This window comes from Rosa chinensis, chromosome 7 (assembly GCF_002994745.2).
Source record: "Rosa chinensis cultivar Old Blush chromosome 7, RchiOBHm-V2, whole genome shotgun sequence".
Classification (NCBI taxonomy): domain Eukaryota; kingdom Viridiplantae; phylum Streptophyta; class Magnoliopsida; order Rosales; family Rosaceae; genus Rosa; species Rosa chinensis.
Window position 1 is genome coordinate 39,146,284 of NC_037094.1, and position 18,052 is coordinate 39,164,335.

The window sequence follows — 18,052 nt, forward strand, 5'->3', positions numbered from 1 at the left end:
TAAGCATGTTACACAACATTTTGTTAGTTTGTTATAAACATAGTTAATAACTCAATTGATTCCAAGTTGTAAGTCGAGCCCAATAGAAACCACTACTATTGGTGAGATACGATATAGGGATAGTCGCCCAGACATAAGTCTCTTTCCTTTGTTTCAAAAGGCCGAATGGCCAGATTAAGAGGTAAGTGAGAGGGAGGACTCATTTTAGTGATACTCCGGAGGCTACTCCCTCATTGAGGTTTAGGCCCCTATCGGCTACTCCCACATAGTGGTTTAGGCTCATTCTATAGTATCTCTGATATCCAATTGAACCCATCACCCAGTGTCCCAATCTAAGACACCATCTGTATGCCCCTTACTCAGTTGGGAAATTAACTTATGTGTTAGACCGTTCTCCAAGTGCTAATAAAGGCCGCCCTCAACCTTAAGAGACCTGAGCAAGGTACTAATGAAGGATTTAGGCCAATATTAACAAAAGGGCCCTTGTCTACTCATACGATTTTACACACTTACAACAATTAAGTATTTAGCTAAATTCATAACCTAAGTATATTAATATAAGTGAAACACATACAATTTACAACATGCTAAAAAAAAACTCATTCTACAATTTACAATATACAATTTACAACATGCTTAAAAAAAAAAAATCATTCTACAGTGTGTACAACAATTATAAAAGACATACTTAATTTCGTAACACTCATAAAACTTAAACTAAATCACAATTATAGTTTGGCCAAACATAAATCGCAATTTGTCACCATTCCACAATTGTATTACAAAAAATTAGCATGCATTCTATATACAACAAAAAATCAATGACACTTTAAGTGCAAGGGATTTTAACAATCCCCGGCAACGGCGCCAAAAACTAATTAGTACCATCATCACTATTAGACTGATTCACTCACTCACACTCAAATAATGAGAGAAGCACCATTGTCAGCTGGTGTAAGATGCAATATCATTGTAGCAGCCTTGACAGCCCAAACCTGAGGCTCCGGGTAACTATCCATATTCTGTGGCCCAAAGCAGGAAACAAGCATATCAGTGTGTATAACCCCCAGGTTGAGAGCCATAATGGCCACGTCCTTCGGCAACTCCTTAGCCACCGACCGGGTCAAACATTTGGAGGCACAGTAAGGCGCCACGTGTGCTGCACCTGATCTACCCCAGCTGGAAGATATGTTGAATATGATTCTGGTGGCCAGACCGGGATCCCTCTTGAGCATCAGAGGAATGAAGTGGCGCAACACGTTCGTGACCCCCTTGACATTGGTGTCAACGATGCTGTCAAACTCCTCGGCCGGAATTGTCACGCCCCGAATTTTGAATAAATAAATTCAAAATCGAGACACGATAACTTAACAAGCACAAGAAAACACATAGAAAATTCTTCATTTAAAGTAAGCGATAAAACAAACCGAGCTCACAATGTCAATACCAACTCGTTCTTTAGAGTCATATATTACATCACCAAGTGTTTACAAATTAAACTGAACAACAATTCAATAAGTAATCCGGCTCACCAACTCTCTACACAGCGGAAGACTAAAACCAATACACTTCTATGTCCACACTACAGAAGGTACACCTCAGCTTCGATGACGATTAATCGATATTCTAACCTGCACAATAAACCCTACGCCATGGAATAGTGCACCGGGTTGAAACAACAAACCCGGTAAGCTTTTGCAAGCTCGTGTGAATAAACTCAATTAAAATGACTCACGTCACACATGCTTATAATTTCTCAACTCGTGAGATAAATTAAAGCAACAACATTTAACTCCGCAAAACACAACCAAACATACAATCACACTAGGTAAAACTTAGTAATCCCTGCATAGAAAATTAGTTCAGGAGATCACCTAAAATCACACAATTCAAATCATAGCAACTCATGCATATAGTTTAGTTCAGGAAATTACTTTAAAACAAACAATTCAAAAGGCTATAATCCCTGCATATAACTTAGTTCATGAGATTACATTAAAATCAAACAATAGAAATGAAGAATGAACATAAATAAGGAAGTCAAACAATTCACGTGAATAACGAGGAAAACCTTTCAACTCGAAGAAAATAACTCACACCAAAATCACGAGGAATCCACCGATTCAATTTAAGGAAGCAACACACACTATGATTCTTTAAAAACCAACATTCTTTTCGCAAAAGAAACAACACAAGTCACCCCGTGACAAAATCATAAGAAATGTTAACCTAACAAATCAATATGAAAATCTGGTCCACCCTGAACACGTTGGCAGACAGACTAGAGCTCGAACTGAATCATAACCTGTCACCTCGGCCGAGGTTCAGCCTTACAATAATAATTGCCTGAGGTCACAACCTGCGACCCTCGATTCTTAGGTCAACCTGACCCTTAGATCAAAACATTTAAACGAGTCTCACTAGACCCAAAACGTTATTCAAATCACTAAAAGGAGAAATCACAACCTGTGACTCCCACATCTTCAAACACTTTTCAAAACAATAGAAATAGCATTTCCCACAACATATTGTTACCCGAAAAGTCATACCCCAAAACAATATATGAACTCACTGACAAATATTGTTTGCATCACACAATTCTACCAATACATATATGTTTCCGACATAAGTAAATGTTCAATTCAATAATCTACATATCACAATACCACACCATCCAGATATATATTTCACATAAATAAATATCTACGTAGTCGTCCACTAAGGAATGATTACTAATACCAACTATAGTTCATACGTAATAAAACCAAGAAATTCATTTTATACTTAAATTCATTTTTTTACCTGTGAGTCGTAGCCCTATGAACCGTAGTCGATTGAGTTCATATTATTTCCAACAAAACTTTATTTTCGAAAATGTTTTACAATTATCAATCAATTCCGACCATTAAATAACTCGGTTCGTAAATGAACCATGTAAGATTTACTCACCTCTAACTCCTGCTGGGTCTTCTCTAACAGTCAAGATAAATTACCGGACGTACTGTCAATCACCTAAAGCAAGTACAACCTTGATTCAGCACACGAATTAACAAAAAAACCATTTAATTCTGAAACTCTTGAAACACACTAAAAATTCGAAAGTGACGCCAATTGAAGCGAAACTTCAACCAAGACCACTAGAGGTCTCCGGAATACTTATACGAACAATATATTAAAATTACAAGTCGATCGGACGGCCGAATCCTCACGAATCAAAAACCGAAACGAATCGAAAACTCTTAAAATCATAACTTGCTCATACGATTTCCAAAACTTACAAACTATATATCGAAATACTCATATCGACGAGTAGATCGCAACGAGAAGCAGCGCCCCTGAGGTGGCCGGAAGCCGCCGGAAAACACCACCACAGTGGCGGTGGTGCCGCCCAACCAAAATCAAAATTTGACAAAACTTCCAACACAAAAGATCTTCATCTCAACTCCAATTACAACTTTCATAACTAGCACAAAGTCTGAATCAAAGCCGTTTGGCCGAATTTTACCTCAAAAGGTTTGAAACCCGAAGAACCCTAGATGACGAATCTTCAAAATTCGATCACCACGAGTTGAATCGTTGCAAGCTACCTTGAGAGAAAGCTTCTACATCCTCTGGGCTCCAAAAGCCCCCAAGAATCACAGGCTATGGTGGCCGAAAACGTGAACTCCGACCAAGGCGATTTGTTGCGGAGCCGCCACCACTTCTCGGCATTTCTGAGTCGTGTAGGGGCCGACCCACATCGTGAAACTTCACATAGTTGTAGATGGGAGTGAGGCGAAGAGACAGGGACAAGCGGCTCGTCGATTGGTGGCCAAACGGAGAGAAATAGCCTGTCGAAGTCGGCTGCTCGGGAATGGCTCGGGAGAGAGGAGAGAGAAAAAGTTTCCGGATTTGGAAACTTGAATTTATGATATTTTTTTCGGATTTTTTCCTATATATACCAAAATGGAAACTTTTTCTGATGGCCATAACTTCTTTATACGAACTCCGATTTTTGCATTCCGCATATGCACGAACTCGTATCGACACGCTCTACGACTTTTGTGAAGGAAGTTTTCACAGAATCCTAACATATAAAAATTCAACCCTTGAATCGAAGCATTCCAAAGAATAATTGTTCGAAATACTCCGAAACATTTAGAAATTAATAACGAATTTCCGGGGTCTTACTGGAACCTCCCATAGCTTGTTGTTGTTGTTGATGACTCCGGCATTGTTTATTATGATATCCGGGACTCCCTTCTTCTCCATCACAACCCGATCCAGCTCTTGGATGCCACTATTTGAGCTCTGCAAGTTCAATTGAATTCGAATTGAGATTGAAATTGAAGGAAATTTTTGATGAGGAAAGAATATAGAGAAAGAGGGAGAGAAAGTATGAACGACGTCGGCACTGAGGAAGAGGTGCTTGTCGGAGAGTTCAGATTGGAGGGAGGTGAGCTTATCCTGAGAACGGGAGCAGCCAATTACGGTGTGGCCTCTCTTGGCCATCTCTACGGCGAAGGCTAGGCCTAGGCCTTTGCTCACCCCCGTTATCAAAACGGTCCGACTGCCATTGGCGGCTCCTTTGCTTGCCACCACGTTCATCCCTTCAAACCAATCGTGCCTCACTATTGTCCACTCTCTTCTCTTCTCTTCTCTCTGGGCTAGCCCAGGCAAACTCTCTTCTCTCGTCTCAAATATACCAAATGGAGGAGGACTCTTCTAGATGCGTCACTGCCAAGTTTTTATATGCTTTGAAAAATGAAGAATAGAGGTCAAAAAATATAGAAACAGTTGGCGTCAGTGTTTACAAAAGCTAACAATCACATTTTTTTTTGACTAAATATTGTTTAGTCCTTGGGTTTTTGACCATAAAACACTTCAGTCTCTGGCCTTCTAATTTCACATGTTTAGTCCTTATACTTCAAAATTTTGGACCAATAGGTCCTTGCCGTCTGAAACCTCCGTTAAGTCGTGGCGAAATGTCTATTATGCCCTGAGTTCTTTTTTTTAATTAATTAATTATTTTATTTTTTTGGAAAATGAATTTTTTTTATTTTTTTTCCTTTCTTTCTTTCTGTTTGTTTCTTCATCATTCCTCATAGAGGGCGGAGGAGAAGAGATAAAAAGAAAGAAAAAGAAAAAAAGAATTAAAAAAGAAAAAAGAAATAAAAGAGAAAGGAATAAATTTATTTAAAAAAAAAAGAACTGAGGGCATAATAGACATTTCGCCACGACTTAACGGAGGTTTTAGACGGCAAAAACCTATTGGTCTGAAATTTTGAAGTACAAGGACTAAAGTGTGAAATTAGAAGGTCAGAGACTGAAGTGTTTTATGGTCAAAAGCTCAAGGACTAAACAGTATTTAGTCCTTTTTTTTTATTGCCAAAAAACTTACAATGAGAAAGAAAAACCACGAAAAAGACCCCCTCCCAACTGATCAAAATGAAACGCTAGACACACATAGCAGAGAGTAAAACTAAATTCTAGAATTTGACCAATTGTAGGCTAAATTTGCTAGATGGTTAGCTACAAAATTTGCTTCTCTAAAAATATGTCTAAATATAATAACTTGAAATTGTTGAGCTAGATGTTGAATATCTTGAAATAAAATCTTCAAAGTCCATGGAATATTTGCTTTGCCCTTGATACAGTCAATGAGAATCTTGGAATCCCCTGCTGCAATAATATGAGTAACACCCTGTAATAGAGATGAATGAAGTTCGTCTCTTAAGGTTGTAGCTTCAGCTATAAGAGTACCTGCAGAGCCTATCATCCTGCAAGCTGCAATTACTGGATTTCCAGTAGAATTACGGATAACAAATCCAATGGAAGCTTTCCCATTTTTAACTAAACCATCAAAGTTTAGCTTAAGAAAATGATCATTAGGATCCATCTAATCACACAATTAACAAAATGATGGTTTACTTTAGTACATCTATTAGCCTTATATTAAGAATCGCCTAATCGAAAAGCTTCAAACTAACAAGCAATTGGGTTAGCATTCTTTTGTTGAAAAACAACCTAATTCTTAGAGTTCCAGATTGACCAAAAAATCATAAGAATTTGACCAAGAAGCTCATCGTTAAGCTTACTATGATTAAGATGAACTAACCAATCTATGAGAGAACCATTCCAATTAAGAGGATTATAAGACTGATGTTGGGACCAAACCTAATAAATAGCAAATTGACATCTTCTAAATAAGTGTTCCATAGTTTCTACATTACAATGTCAAAAAGGACAGGAAGGAGAAATATTAGGATTGTATGAACTTATTTTATCCCTAGTATTAATTCGGTTTCTAATGAAGAGCCAACTGAAAACCTTAACTTTTGGAGGAACAGTAAATCTCCAAATTCTATTCAAAAGAGTTGATATAGAATGTGGATGAACTTGATCAAACAGAACATTTGAAGCAGATTTAATAGAGAACACACCAGTAGGAGAATCTGGGGCTAAAAGTCTTTGGTTATCTTTAGCAGTAATAACAGGTGAAATACAAGAAATGAAGGAACGCGTAAAGTCTCTATGTGGACATGAGGTAATTGTAAAACGATGCTTGAAAGCATTAACAAGAATAAGAGCTATGTAATTAGGGTCAGTTGACCAATAGTCAGCATCATCTTTATGTTGGAAAATGGAGATGGATGATGCTTCGAATGAATGAGAACTTATTAGGTTAAGGCGTGTAGTCACTGCCCTTAAGAGTAGATCCGCCCCTCGAAGACTAAGTCTTGGTGTATCAGGTTAAGGCATCCTACCCTCCAGGGTACAACAAACTTGATCCTCGTATGTGTACACTCACAATACTTGGATTGGTAGAACAGCTTTGAAACTTTCTTTGGTAAAATAGAGAACAGAGAAAAGAGACTCACAAACACATGATATTGAGATAGCTACGTTGAGTTTTTTTTTCATGTTTTGATGAGCTCGTCAGGGAGGGTATAAATAGTAGTGCATGAGAGGAAATTAATCATGGAACAATTAAGCTTTGTAACTGACACTATTCAAACACCCCAACGCATGCAGACACAATATAGGACCAATTCATGCAATTAAGGAAAGTAACAGACCTGTTGAGTTTTGAATATGGATTTGAATTCCACTTGAACGGTCCAATTGAACATGAATGCATGATTGAATTCAAATGATCATGGAACAGACCACTATTGCCATTAACTCATGTAACTGAAAATCTATGGCAATCAGTAATCATTTGAATTCTTTGAATTCCGGCATGAAAGAAACGGATGCATTCAATTGGAATGGAATACTAACAGCAAGTATTTTGAAATACCATGAAATTCTAACAATCCCCCACATATTTCAAAATACGAAATGAACTAGGAAATGAAGATAGAAGTACCAAAGGAAAATTGAGAAAATAATGCATCTGAACTGGTGTCTTTTGGATTATGAACCAGCCATAGGATAGGTTAGCCGTGACTCACAGAAATTTGGTGAAAATTAAATTTTCTATGAACCATAATTTCTTTAGTGTGAATCATGCAACTAACCACCCACATTAAGTCCTCGAAATCAAGCTATTCTCTACGGGTTGGCGCAAATCGGCCATGCGCACCTGGATTTTCATGAGTGCTCTAGAGAACCTGCCCAAGTCTCATAGGAAGTGGCCCCACTTCCACACTCAAATAGGTGAATCCATTAAATGTGTACTAGAATCAAACACACCACCCTCAATAAGGGCTATGGTATTCATTAAGAACAATTTTGTTCAACCTTCCACGTTCCAGTTAAGCACTATCTACACCATAGGGAGGGACACTTCAACAAATAATCAATAGTGCACTACAGGTCAACACATGACTTGTTATTACCCATATGAACCTACTTCCTGGGATCTCCATTCACATATATTGGGTTACCATCACTCTTGACCTTCGATACAGGCATAAGTCCCATCCCCCTCGATGTATCAGCCACTACCTTTCGGTTTAGTGGTTTTGTCAGAGGATCTGCTAGATTCATCTCTGACCTCACAAAGTCTAGGGATATTACCCCATTCTCAAGCAATTGCCTTACAGTTTTATGTCTTAGGCGTATATGCCTACTTTTCCCATTATATGTTTTATTTTGAGCTCGAGCTATTACAGCCTGGCTATCACAATGCATAGACACCGAGGGAGCAAGTCTATTCCATAATGGAATTTCTGCCAAGAGGTTTCTAAGCCACTCAGCTTCTGAACCAGCCTTCTCTAAGGCTACAAACTCAGATTCCATGGTGGAATGAGTTATCAATGTTTGCTTGGATGATTTCCAAGACACTGCACCACCACCAAGAGTAAACACATACCCACTAGTGGATTTAGTTTATCTGAATCAGAAATCCAGTTAGCATCACTATATCCCTCAAGTAGAGCAGGCGATCCACCATACATCAATCCATAATCAAGGGTACCTCTTAGGTATTTAAGTACTCGTGATATAGTTGTCAAATGATCATTATTTGGACTTTGAGTGTACCTGCTCAATCTATTAGTAGCATATGCAATATCGGGTCTTGTGCAATTTGTCAAATACATTAAGCTACCAATAATTTGTGCATATTCAGATTGACATATACCATCACCTTTATTCTTCTTCAATTGGGTATTAGCATCATAGGCTGTGGAAACTGGACTAACATCAAAATGCTTAAACTTTCTCAAAATTTTCTCTACATAATGTTCTTGAGATAGTAGTATTCCTTCATGGGTCCTAGTAATTTTAATTCCAAGAATGACATCGGCAACACCCATATCCTTCATGTCAAATTTAGATGCCAAAAAAGATTTGGTCTCATTTACAACTTCAAGACTAGTACCCATGATAAGCATATCGTTAACATAAAGGAAAATAAGCACACAAGAATCTCTAATGACTTTACTATATAAGCATTTATCTCCATCATTAATCATAAAGCCATTAGAAAGCATAACTTTGTCAAATTTATCATGCCATTGCTTAGGAGCTTGTTTCAAACCATATAAAGATTTTACAAGCCTACATACCTTATGCTCTTGTCCTTCAACAGTGTATCCTTCGGGTTGGTCCATGTAAATCTCCTCTTCCAATTCGCCATTCAGAAATGCAGTTTTAACATCCATTTGATGAATGACAAGATTATGAATGGATGCCAATGCAATAAGAACTCTAATTGAGGAAATTCTACTTACAGGAGCAAAAGTATCAAAATAATCTATATCCTTCTTTTGTTTATAACCCTTAGCTACCAGACGCGCCTTAAACTTATCAATAGAACCATTTGGTTTCAATTTCTTTTTAAAAATCCACTTGCAACCTAAGGTTTTAGCTCCTGGAGGTAAATCTACTAACGCCCACACATGATTAGAGAGAATTGACTCTAATTCACTATTGATAGCTTCTCTCTAGAAAGGTGCGTTAATGGAACTTATGGCTTCACTATAAGTTTGTGGGTCATTGTCAACTAAGAAGGTATAGAAATCATCTCCGAAATTGGTTTCTTTTCTTACTCTCTTACTTCTCCTTGGTTCAATTTTGGGGCTTTTGTTTCTTTCATGTTTAGAATTTGAACGTGAAGTGGCTGCTTTATCTCCACAAATTTTCATTGGAAATATGTGCTCAAAAAATTCAGCATTCTTAGTTTCCACTATTGTGTTCACCTCTATCAAGTTTTGATCACTTTTGACAACTAAGAACCTGTACGCAACACTATTCTGAGAATATCCAATAAGCATTGCATCAAAGGTTTTAGGACCTAATTTCCTCTTCATAGGCTTAGGTAAAAGTACCTTTGCCAAACACCCCCACACTTTGAGGTATGTTAAATTAGGTGCATGACCTCTCCATAATTCATATGGAGATTTCCTAGTCTTCTTGTAGGGTATTCTGTTTTGAATATGACAGGCAGATAAAATTGCTTCCCCCCACAAGTTTAAAGGTGCTCCTGAAATTACTAACATGGCATTCATCATTTCCTTTAATGTTCTATTTTTTCTTTCTGCTATTCCATTGGACTCAGGTGAATACGGGGGTGTCACTTCATGAATTATGCCATGTTTTTCACAAAAAGAACTAAATGGGTTTGACTCATACTCTCCACCTCTATCGGTCCTCAAACGTTTTATCTTTTTGCTCAATTGATTTTCTACTTCAGCTTTATATTTTAGGAACATCTCTCCAGCTTCATCTTTATTCCTAAGTAAGTATACCTTGGTGTATCTAGAGTAGTCATCTATAAAAGTAATGTAGTACTTTTTCCCTCCTCTAGTCATTGTTTGTTTTAAGTCCCCAAGGTCACTATGAATCAACGCAAGAAGCTCAGATTCTCTTTCTACAGATTTACAAGACTTTTTGGTTGACTTAGACTCTACACATACTTCACACTTTTCTTCGTTTTGGCAAGTAGAATATGTAAGCATACCAATTTCTTTCATTTTCTTAATATAAGGAAAACTCACATGACCAAGTCTACCATGCCATATATCAACAGACTCAATCAAATAAGCAAAAGAAGTAGATGCATTCTCATTAATAATCTCAGAAACATTCAAAACAAACAAACCCTGGTTGCGATAACCTTTCCCCACAAATGTGCCATTTTGGGTTAAAACAACCTTATCAGATTCAAAAACAACTTTCACCCCCACATTTCCTAGTAAGGCTACAGACACTAGATTATGCTTGATCTCAGGCACATAGAGCACATCATTAAGTGAGAGAGTCTTACCAGAGGTGAGTTTGAGAAGAACCTTTCCTTTTCCAATAATTGGTGAGGGCCTAAAGTCACCCATGAACACATGCTCTTCTCCTTCAGATATTAGAGTGAAAGAGGTGAAAGCAGATCGGTTTCCACAAATGTGCCTAGTAGCACCAGAGTCCACGACCCAGTCTTTTGCATTAGTCACCACATTGACTTCAGAGACAACCGCTGCAATAATGTCATCTTCAACAACTAGATTAGCACGGGCCTGATTCTGGCGTTTCCTGTCGTGACATTGGAAAGCATGGTGCCCAGGTTTTCCACAAACATAACAACTTCCTTTCTTTTTGATATTGGGAATGAAAGGCTTAAGCTTATTTTCAGTCTTAGGGAAAGGCTTATTGTCATGCTTGTGTTGAGATTTGTTATCATGCTTGACAATAAAAATTTTACGCTTACCAGTTGGCTTGGAAGGCATACCTTCAACAATGTTGGCTTTAGATATCATCTCTTTCTCTTGGTCGACTTTGTCTTGAAGACGGTTTGTTTCTTCAATTCAGATATGCACAACCACATCTTCAAGACTCATTTGTTTCTTTTTGTGCTTCATGTTGTTCTTGTAGTCCTTCCATGATTCAGGCAGCTTTTCAATGAGACTTCCAGATAGAAATGCTTCAGGTAATTCAATGCCTTCAGTCTTCAAATCATTGACGACCTTGTGAAACTCATGAATTTGAAGTGAAACGTCCTAGTCCTCCACCATTTGATATTTAAGGAAATTCCCAATTGCATATTTTTGGGTTCCAGCATCTTCAGTCACGTACTTTTTGGTGAGAATCTCCCAAATTTCAGCAGCAGTCTTGTAGGCACAATATATATCAAAAAGCTCATTTGAAAGTGTGCTCAAAATAGTGTGCCTACATATTTTGTTACCTTTCTCCCATTCAGCCAACTCTTTGTTATAATTCTCGCTACCTTCCTTGGGCTTGGCCTTCGTGAGGTAATCAGCCAAATTCATGACATCGAGGACGCAACCTTTGAAGAAGGAACCCTTGAACACATCAATCTTGGACACATCAGGAATCTTGGTGTTGGTCAAAGCAGCATCCATGGTGTTCTACTCTTAAGATTGTTGGAAAATGGAGATGGATGATGCTTCGAATGAATGAGAACTTATTAGGTTGAGGCGTGTAGTCACTGCCCTTAAGAGTAGATCCGCCCCTCGAAGACTAAGTCTTGGTGTATCAGGTTAAGGCGTCCTACCCTCCAGGATACAACAACCTTGATCCTCGTATGTGTACACTCACAATACTTGGATTGGTAGAACAGCTTTGAAACTTTCTTTGGTAAAACAGAGAACAGAGAAAAGAGACTCACAAACACATGATATTGAGATAGCTACGTTGAGTTTTTTTTTCATGTTTTGATGAGCTCGTCAGGGAGGGTATAAATAGTAGTGCATGAGAGGAAATTAATCATGGAACAATTAGGCTTTGTAACTGACACTATTCAAACACCCCAACGCATGCAGACACAATATAGGACCAATTCATGCAATTAAGGAAAGTAACAAACCTGTTGAGTTTTGAATATGGATTTGAATTCCACTTGAACGGTCCAATTGAACATGAATGCATGATTGAATTCAAATGATCATGGAACAGACCACTATTGCCATTAACTCATGTAACTGAAAATCTATGGCAATCAATAATCATTTGAATTCTTTGAATTCCGGCATGAAAGAAACGGATGCATTCAATTGGAATGGAATACTAACAGCAAGTATTTTGAAATACCATGAAATTCTAACACTTTAAACTTAGAAATCTAGTTCTTTTTGCGTAAAATAGTTGCTTGAGTTTGAAAAAATCTAGTATTCTTGTCACGCCCCTAATTTTGAATAAATAAATTCAAATCCGAAACGTGATAACTTAACAAGCACAAGAAAAACACATAGAAAAATTTTCAATTAAATTAAGTAACTAAACAAACTGAGCTCACAATGTCAATACCGACTCGTTATTTAGAGTCACATATTACATTACAGATAGTTTACATATTAAACTGAATGACAATTTAATAAGTAAACACACCCACCACAACTCACTACACAGCGGAAGACTTAAAACTAAGAACACCCTTCAACGTTCACGCTATTGAACGTACACCTCAGCTTTGACGACAATTAATCGATATTCTAACCTGCACAATAATCCCTACACCATGGAATAGTACATCGGGTTGAAACAACAAACCCGGTAAGCTTTTGGAAGCTCGTGTGAGTAAACTCAATTAAAATGACTCACGTCACCTATGCTTATAATTTCTCAGCTCGTGAGATAAATTAAAGCAACGATATTTAACTCCACAAAACACAACCAAACATACAATAATCACACTTGGTAAAAATTAGTAATCCCTGCGTAGAAATTTAGTTCAGGAGACTACATTAAAATCAATCAATAAAAATTATAGTAATCCCTGCATATAACTTAGTTCAGGAGATTACTTAAAAATCAATAATAGAAGAGAAAAAGAAAAAGAAATAAAGAAACCAAAAAATAGAAATGAAAAAGAAAATTAATTAAAGAAATCAACAACTCATGCTAAAACCAAGACTTCACCTTCCAACTCCGAATACACCATCTCACAAAATAACTCATTTCAAAACTCGACATCGTTACCTCTCAAAGGTAACATACATCACCTCAATCGTAGCCCGTCACCCCCTACGGTTATGGCATCCGATACACTCACCTCAATCGTAGCTCGTCACCGCCTAGGGTTATGGAATCTGATACACTCATCTCAATCATAACCCATCACCCGCCTAGGGTTATGGCATCTGATACCCTTACCTTCGTCACTACTTTGACACTAGATCCATAGACCGAAAACATTTACAAGTCCTATATGACCCAAAATGTTACTCCAAAACTCAAATACTCTTTCTCAAGCAAAACACACTTTTACACAATAATAAACACATCATGATAATTGTATGCTCGTAAGAGAAATGCTCGAAATAACAATTCAATCAACTCTCAATAATTACTTCACCCAATGTCACTCCATCCAATATATATTATTCTATATATATATATATATATATAGAGAGAGAGAGAGAGAGAGAGAGAGAGAGAGAGAGAGAGAGAGAGAGAGAGAGAGAGAGAGAGAGAGAGAGAGAGAGAGAGGGCTTCCACTAAGGGATCCCTTTTTTTGGTCTTTTATAGGGATAGGCATTAGACTAACTTTTAGATCATATTTTCACATCTTAACCGTTCAGTTTTTAGGTCCTAATGTATAGATCACTTCTGCAAATTTTCAGCCAAATTGGTGATCGTTAAGGCATCCAAAACTGCAATTTACACGAACGGACCGAATCTGTCGAACCGGAACCGTTCGTGTTTGTAATGGTAAATTGCAGTTTTGGATGCCTTAACGATCATCAAATTGGCTGAAAATTTGCAGAAGTGATCTATACATTAGGACCTAAAAACTGAACGGTTAAGATGTGAAAATATGATCGAAAAGTTGGTATAATGCCTATCCCTATAAAAGACCAAAAAAAGGGATCCCTCACTAGAAGGGCCCTGTATATATATATAGTCATTCACACAGGAATGACCATTAATACCAACTATAGTTCATATGTACTAAAACCAAGAAATTCATTTTATACTTAATTTCATTTTCTTACCTGTGAGCCGTAGCCCTATGAACCGTAGTCGATTGAGTTCATATTATTTCAAACAAATCTTTATTTTCGAAAACGATTTACAATTATCAATGAATTCCGACAATTAAATAACTCGGTTCGTAAATGAACCACGTGAGATTTACTCACCTCCAAATTCCCGCTGCGCATTCTTAACAGCTCAAAATACGATTCACAATTGTCTGCCAATTCAAACTATCAATCACCTAACCAAATACGATATTTAACTTAGCGCACAATTCATAAAACGCACTTATACAAAGATCCAGCGGTCAGATCTTCACCCATGACCACACAAAGTCATCAGGACAGTCCTACAATCATTATATCAAAACTACAAGTCGATTGGATGGCCCGATCCTCACAGATCACAAACCGAACGAACCAAAAACCCTAAAACTTTGAAAATTCATAACTAAATCAAACGATCTCCAAAAATTATGCATTGTACATTGACATGATCGTATCAACATGTAGAACATAAAAATGGACAGAAACTGCCCTAGAGGTCCCCAGAGATGGCCGGAAAAGGCCGCTGGAGTTAGAGGCAAAGCCGCCGTCGACCACCGCCAATTGCATTGGGGCCAGGCTGCTCCTCTTCGTTTCATCAAGTTGAACAACTTTCCTAACTAGCATGTAAGCTCCAAATGACTGGAAGAGATCGAAATTACCTAGAACCAGTCAAGGTGGCCGGAAAATTTTCAAAAACCGGCGAAGCTCTGACGAGCGTGAAACCGATCACTCCAGGTGCAATCCTTCCTAGAGCATGCTCATAAGGTTAAGGCGAGTTCAGAGAGCCAAGAATCAAGTAGATTTGTGGCCGAAAACTCGAGATATCGGCCATGACTCAAATCGGGTTCTTGGATCGGGTCCGCCGTGCACCGCTGCGTAGACGCCGAGAGGGGATGAGATGTTACCACAAGGAGGTAGAGGAGGAAGAGGCGACTCCAACGCCGGTGGTAGCTCGTCCAAAGGTGGCAGGACGGCGGAGATATCACCGGTCGAACGTGAGAGACGATTTCCGGCGTCGGGAGGAGAGAGAGAGTCCGAGTTTCCCAAAATGGAAAGTTGGAATTTCTGAAATAATTTCCGGAAAAGTCCCATATATACCAAAATAGAAACTTTTTCCGATAGCCATAACTTCTTCATACGAACTCTGATTTTCGCGTTCCGCATGTCCATGAAACTCGTATCGACGCGCTTTATAATTTCCATGAAAGAAGTTTTCACAGAATCCTAACGTATAAAAAGTCAACCATTGAATCAAAACATTTCACTCAAATAATTGTTCGAAATAATTTCCACTCCACCCTTGAACCACGAAATAGCTCTAACGAACACTTAATTAATTCCCGAAAACGATTAGAATTTAATAACGAATTTCCGGGGTCTTACAATTCTTATCTCCAAACTCCAACCATTTAGATTTTGATCTCTGAGCCCCAAAAAACTCTTCATCTCTAAATAACTGGTCAAGATTATTAGTGAGAGTAAGTTCCTGATGTAAGCTTTGCGGCGAGAAGTTTCTATTAGATTGAACATGCAAAAGTTAAGCATGAAGTTGTCTCATTTTCTGGTGTAAGTCATCAAAAACAGTAAAGTTCCGATGTTTGGCAAGGGCCTAAAAAGCATTAACTTTGGCTACAAAACTTTGAATAGCATTGCCAGTAGTATGATTTTGCCAAGCAGTTGTAACAACTGAATTAAAGTCTGCATGATTATGCCACATAGCTTCTAGTTTAAAAGGCTTACGTTTCCTATTCACAGTAGGAGAAAGTGTTAAATAAATAGGACCATGATTTGAACCCGCAATAGGCAAGTTATGAAGACTAGCATGGGGAACCATAGTCAGGCAGCTATTAACAACCACTCAATATAAACGTTTAGCAATTTTATGATTATGCTTTTGTTTATTAGTCCAGGTAAAGCAAGAGCCCGTACAAGGCAAAGAAATCATGCCAAGTCTATTGAGGTTATTCCGAAATTGAAGCATAAAACGGTTAACTAATTAAGCGAATACCTCCTTATTTCTCCTGTAAATCAAGGATACAATTGAAATCTCCCATTATTCCAAAATTGAAGCATAAAACGGTTAACTAATTAAGCAAATACCTCCTTGTTTCTCCTGTAAATCAAGGATGCAATTGAAATCTCCCATAATATACCAAGGATCATGGGGTGGGACTTGTAAGTGAACAAGTTCATCCCATAATTGATGTTGTTGATCTTTATGAGGATACATATAAAGAAAAGTCAGGAACCAAACATCACCAGAACAATCATTAACAAGCTTACAATGAACAGACCGAGAATGTACTTTAATAACATAAATATGATAAGTAGAGTTCCAGACTAAAAACAAGCCACCAACATGACCAACTGGAGCGAAACAACAGTAATTAACAAAAGAAAGCCTAGGGACTAAAGATTCAGCAGCCTCCATAAAATAGTAGGCCTGGGCATTTTAGTTGAAACCTGGACTGGACCGATCTGAACTATCGGGTTCGGGCCGGGCTTTGAGGGAAAAAATACACAAAGAAATAAGGCCCAACCATTTGAGTTTTAACAGGCCGTTCCCAAGCCCTGGATCCATAAACCTGAAAGCCCGAAAGGCACGATTCAATTTTATCCCTTCATTTTTTTTTGGATTAGTAGTCAACACTCAACCCAAGCTGGACCCTTTGTACTTGATTATGCCATTCTCCAGAAGCATGTCAGATATGAAAAACAAACATTCTCCAAAACAAACACAATATATTTGTCTTTGACCAAGCTATAAATTTTGATGAAAGATTATGCTATTGTTGTTATTCGAACAAACAAAATAAAAGACGAAAGTGAAAAATTACAGACTTTTTCATTTGTTCTATAGGATGGCTTTCGAATATCAGTAGCACAAACAATCCTCTCTCATACAACCTTATTGATAAATGCACAAAGAAGCCATACCAAGTTTGTTTCATTCTCATCGCTATTCTTAGACCATAGGAGCTCCTTCAAGAGCATGGAGATATTACAATTCTAGTTCTACAAATAGAACATGAACCACCAGCCTAAGAAAATATAACAGTAAAAGAGAAGTTGATGATAACCAAAATTCATTCCATATTTACTTTTTAATAAATCATCATCCTAAGAAAAGGTTCATAATAAGTAAATATATAAGGAATTAAGATCAAAAGCTGAAGATGAAGATGCGGGCAAAAGAAACATTAAGATCAATGAAAATGCAGTCATTCTTGCTGCTTTACCATATGTTGTTGGTGACACCATTTCAGCAGAGGTAGTCATAAAATGTATTATAATCCGGCAATATTTTATTCATCAAGCTTATTATAGTAACAATCCTATATTAATGATGCTTAATGTAGAAGTGTCAAGAGATTTAAATTAGTGAGTCATTGAAAAATTGTTGCTAAAATTTTTTAGTGTCTGGTTTCTTTTCTGAGCAAAGATGGAGAGTTTCCAAACATTGTTTTGGAAGCACTGAAAAAGGTATGGCTCAACACTATTGACTTTGCCTATTTTTGAAGATTTCCTTCATTTTTCATTCTATGAAGTGTCCTATTTTTTAATTTGACTAAGTCTACCATAAATAATTGGTTCCCCCATCTAGAAGTGATGATAAATATTTAGAAAGTAAGTGTTTTCTTATGTTTTAA

General features: G+C 37.6%; 1 protein-coding gene across 1 annotated transcript; it reads right to left on the bottom strand.

Moving 5' to 3' along the window:
* Window positions 1-920: 920 nt before the first annotated feature.
* Window positions 921-4,661, bottom strand: LOC112175939 (NADPH-dependent pterin aldehyde reductase). The gene is made up of 3 exons (XM_024313674.2): window positions 4,384-4,661; window positions 4,176-4,290; window positions 921-1,315 (listed from the first exon to the last, which is right to left on the bottom strand). The coding sequence occupies exons 1-3, from the start codon at window positions 4,585-4,587 to the stop codon at window positions 921-923; spliced, it is 714 nt and encodes a 237-aa protein (XP_024169442.1). The 5' UTR covers window positions 4,588-4,661.
* Window positions 4,662-18,052: the final 13,391 nt, after the last annotated feature.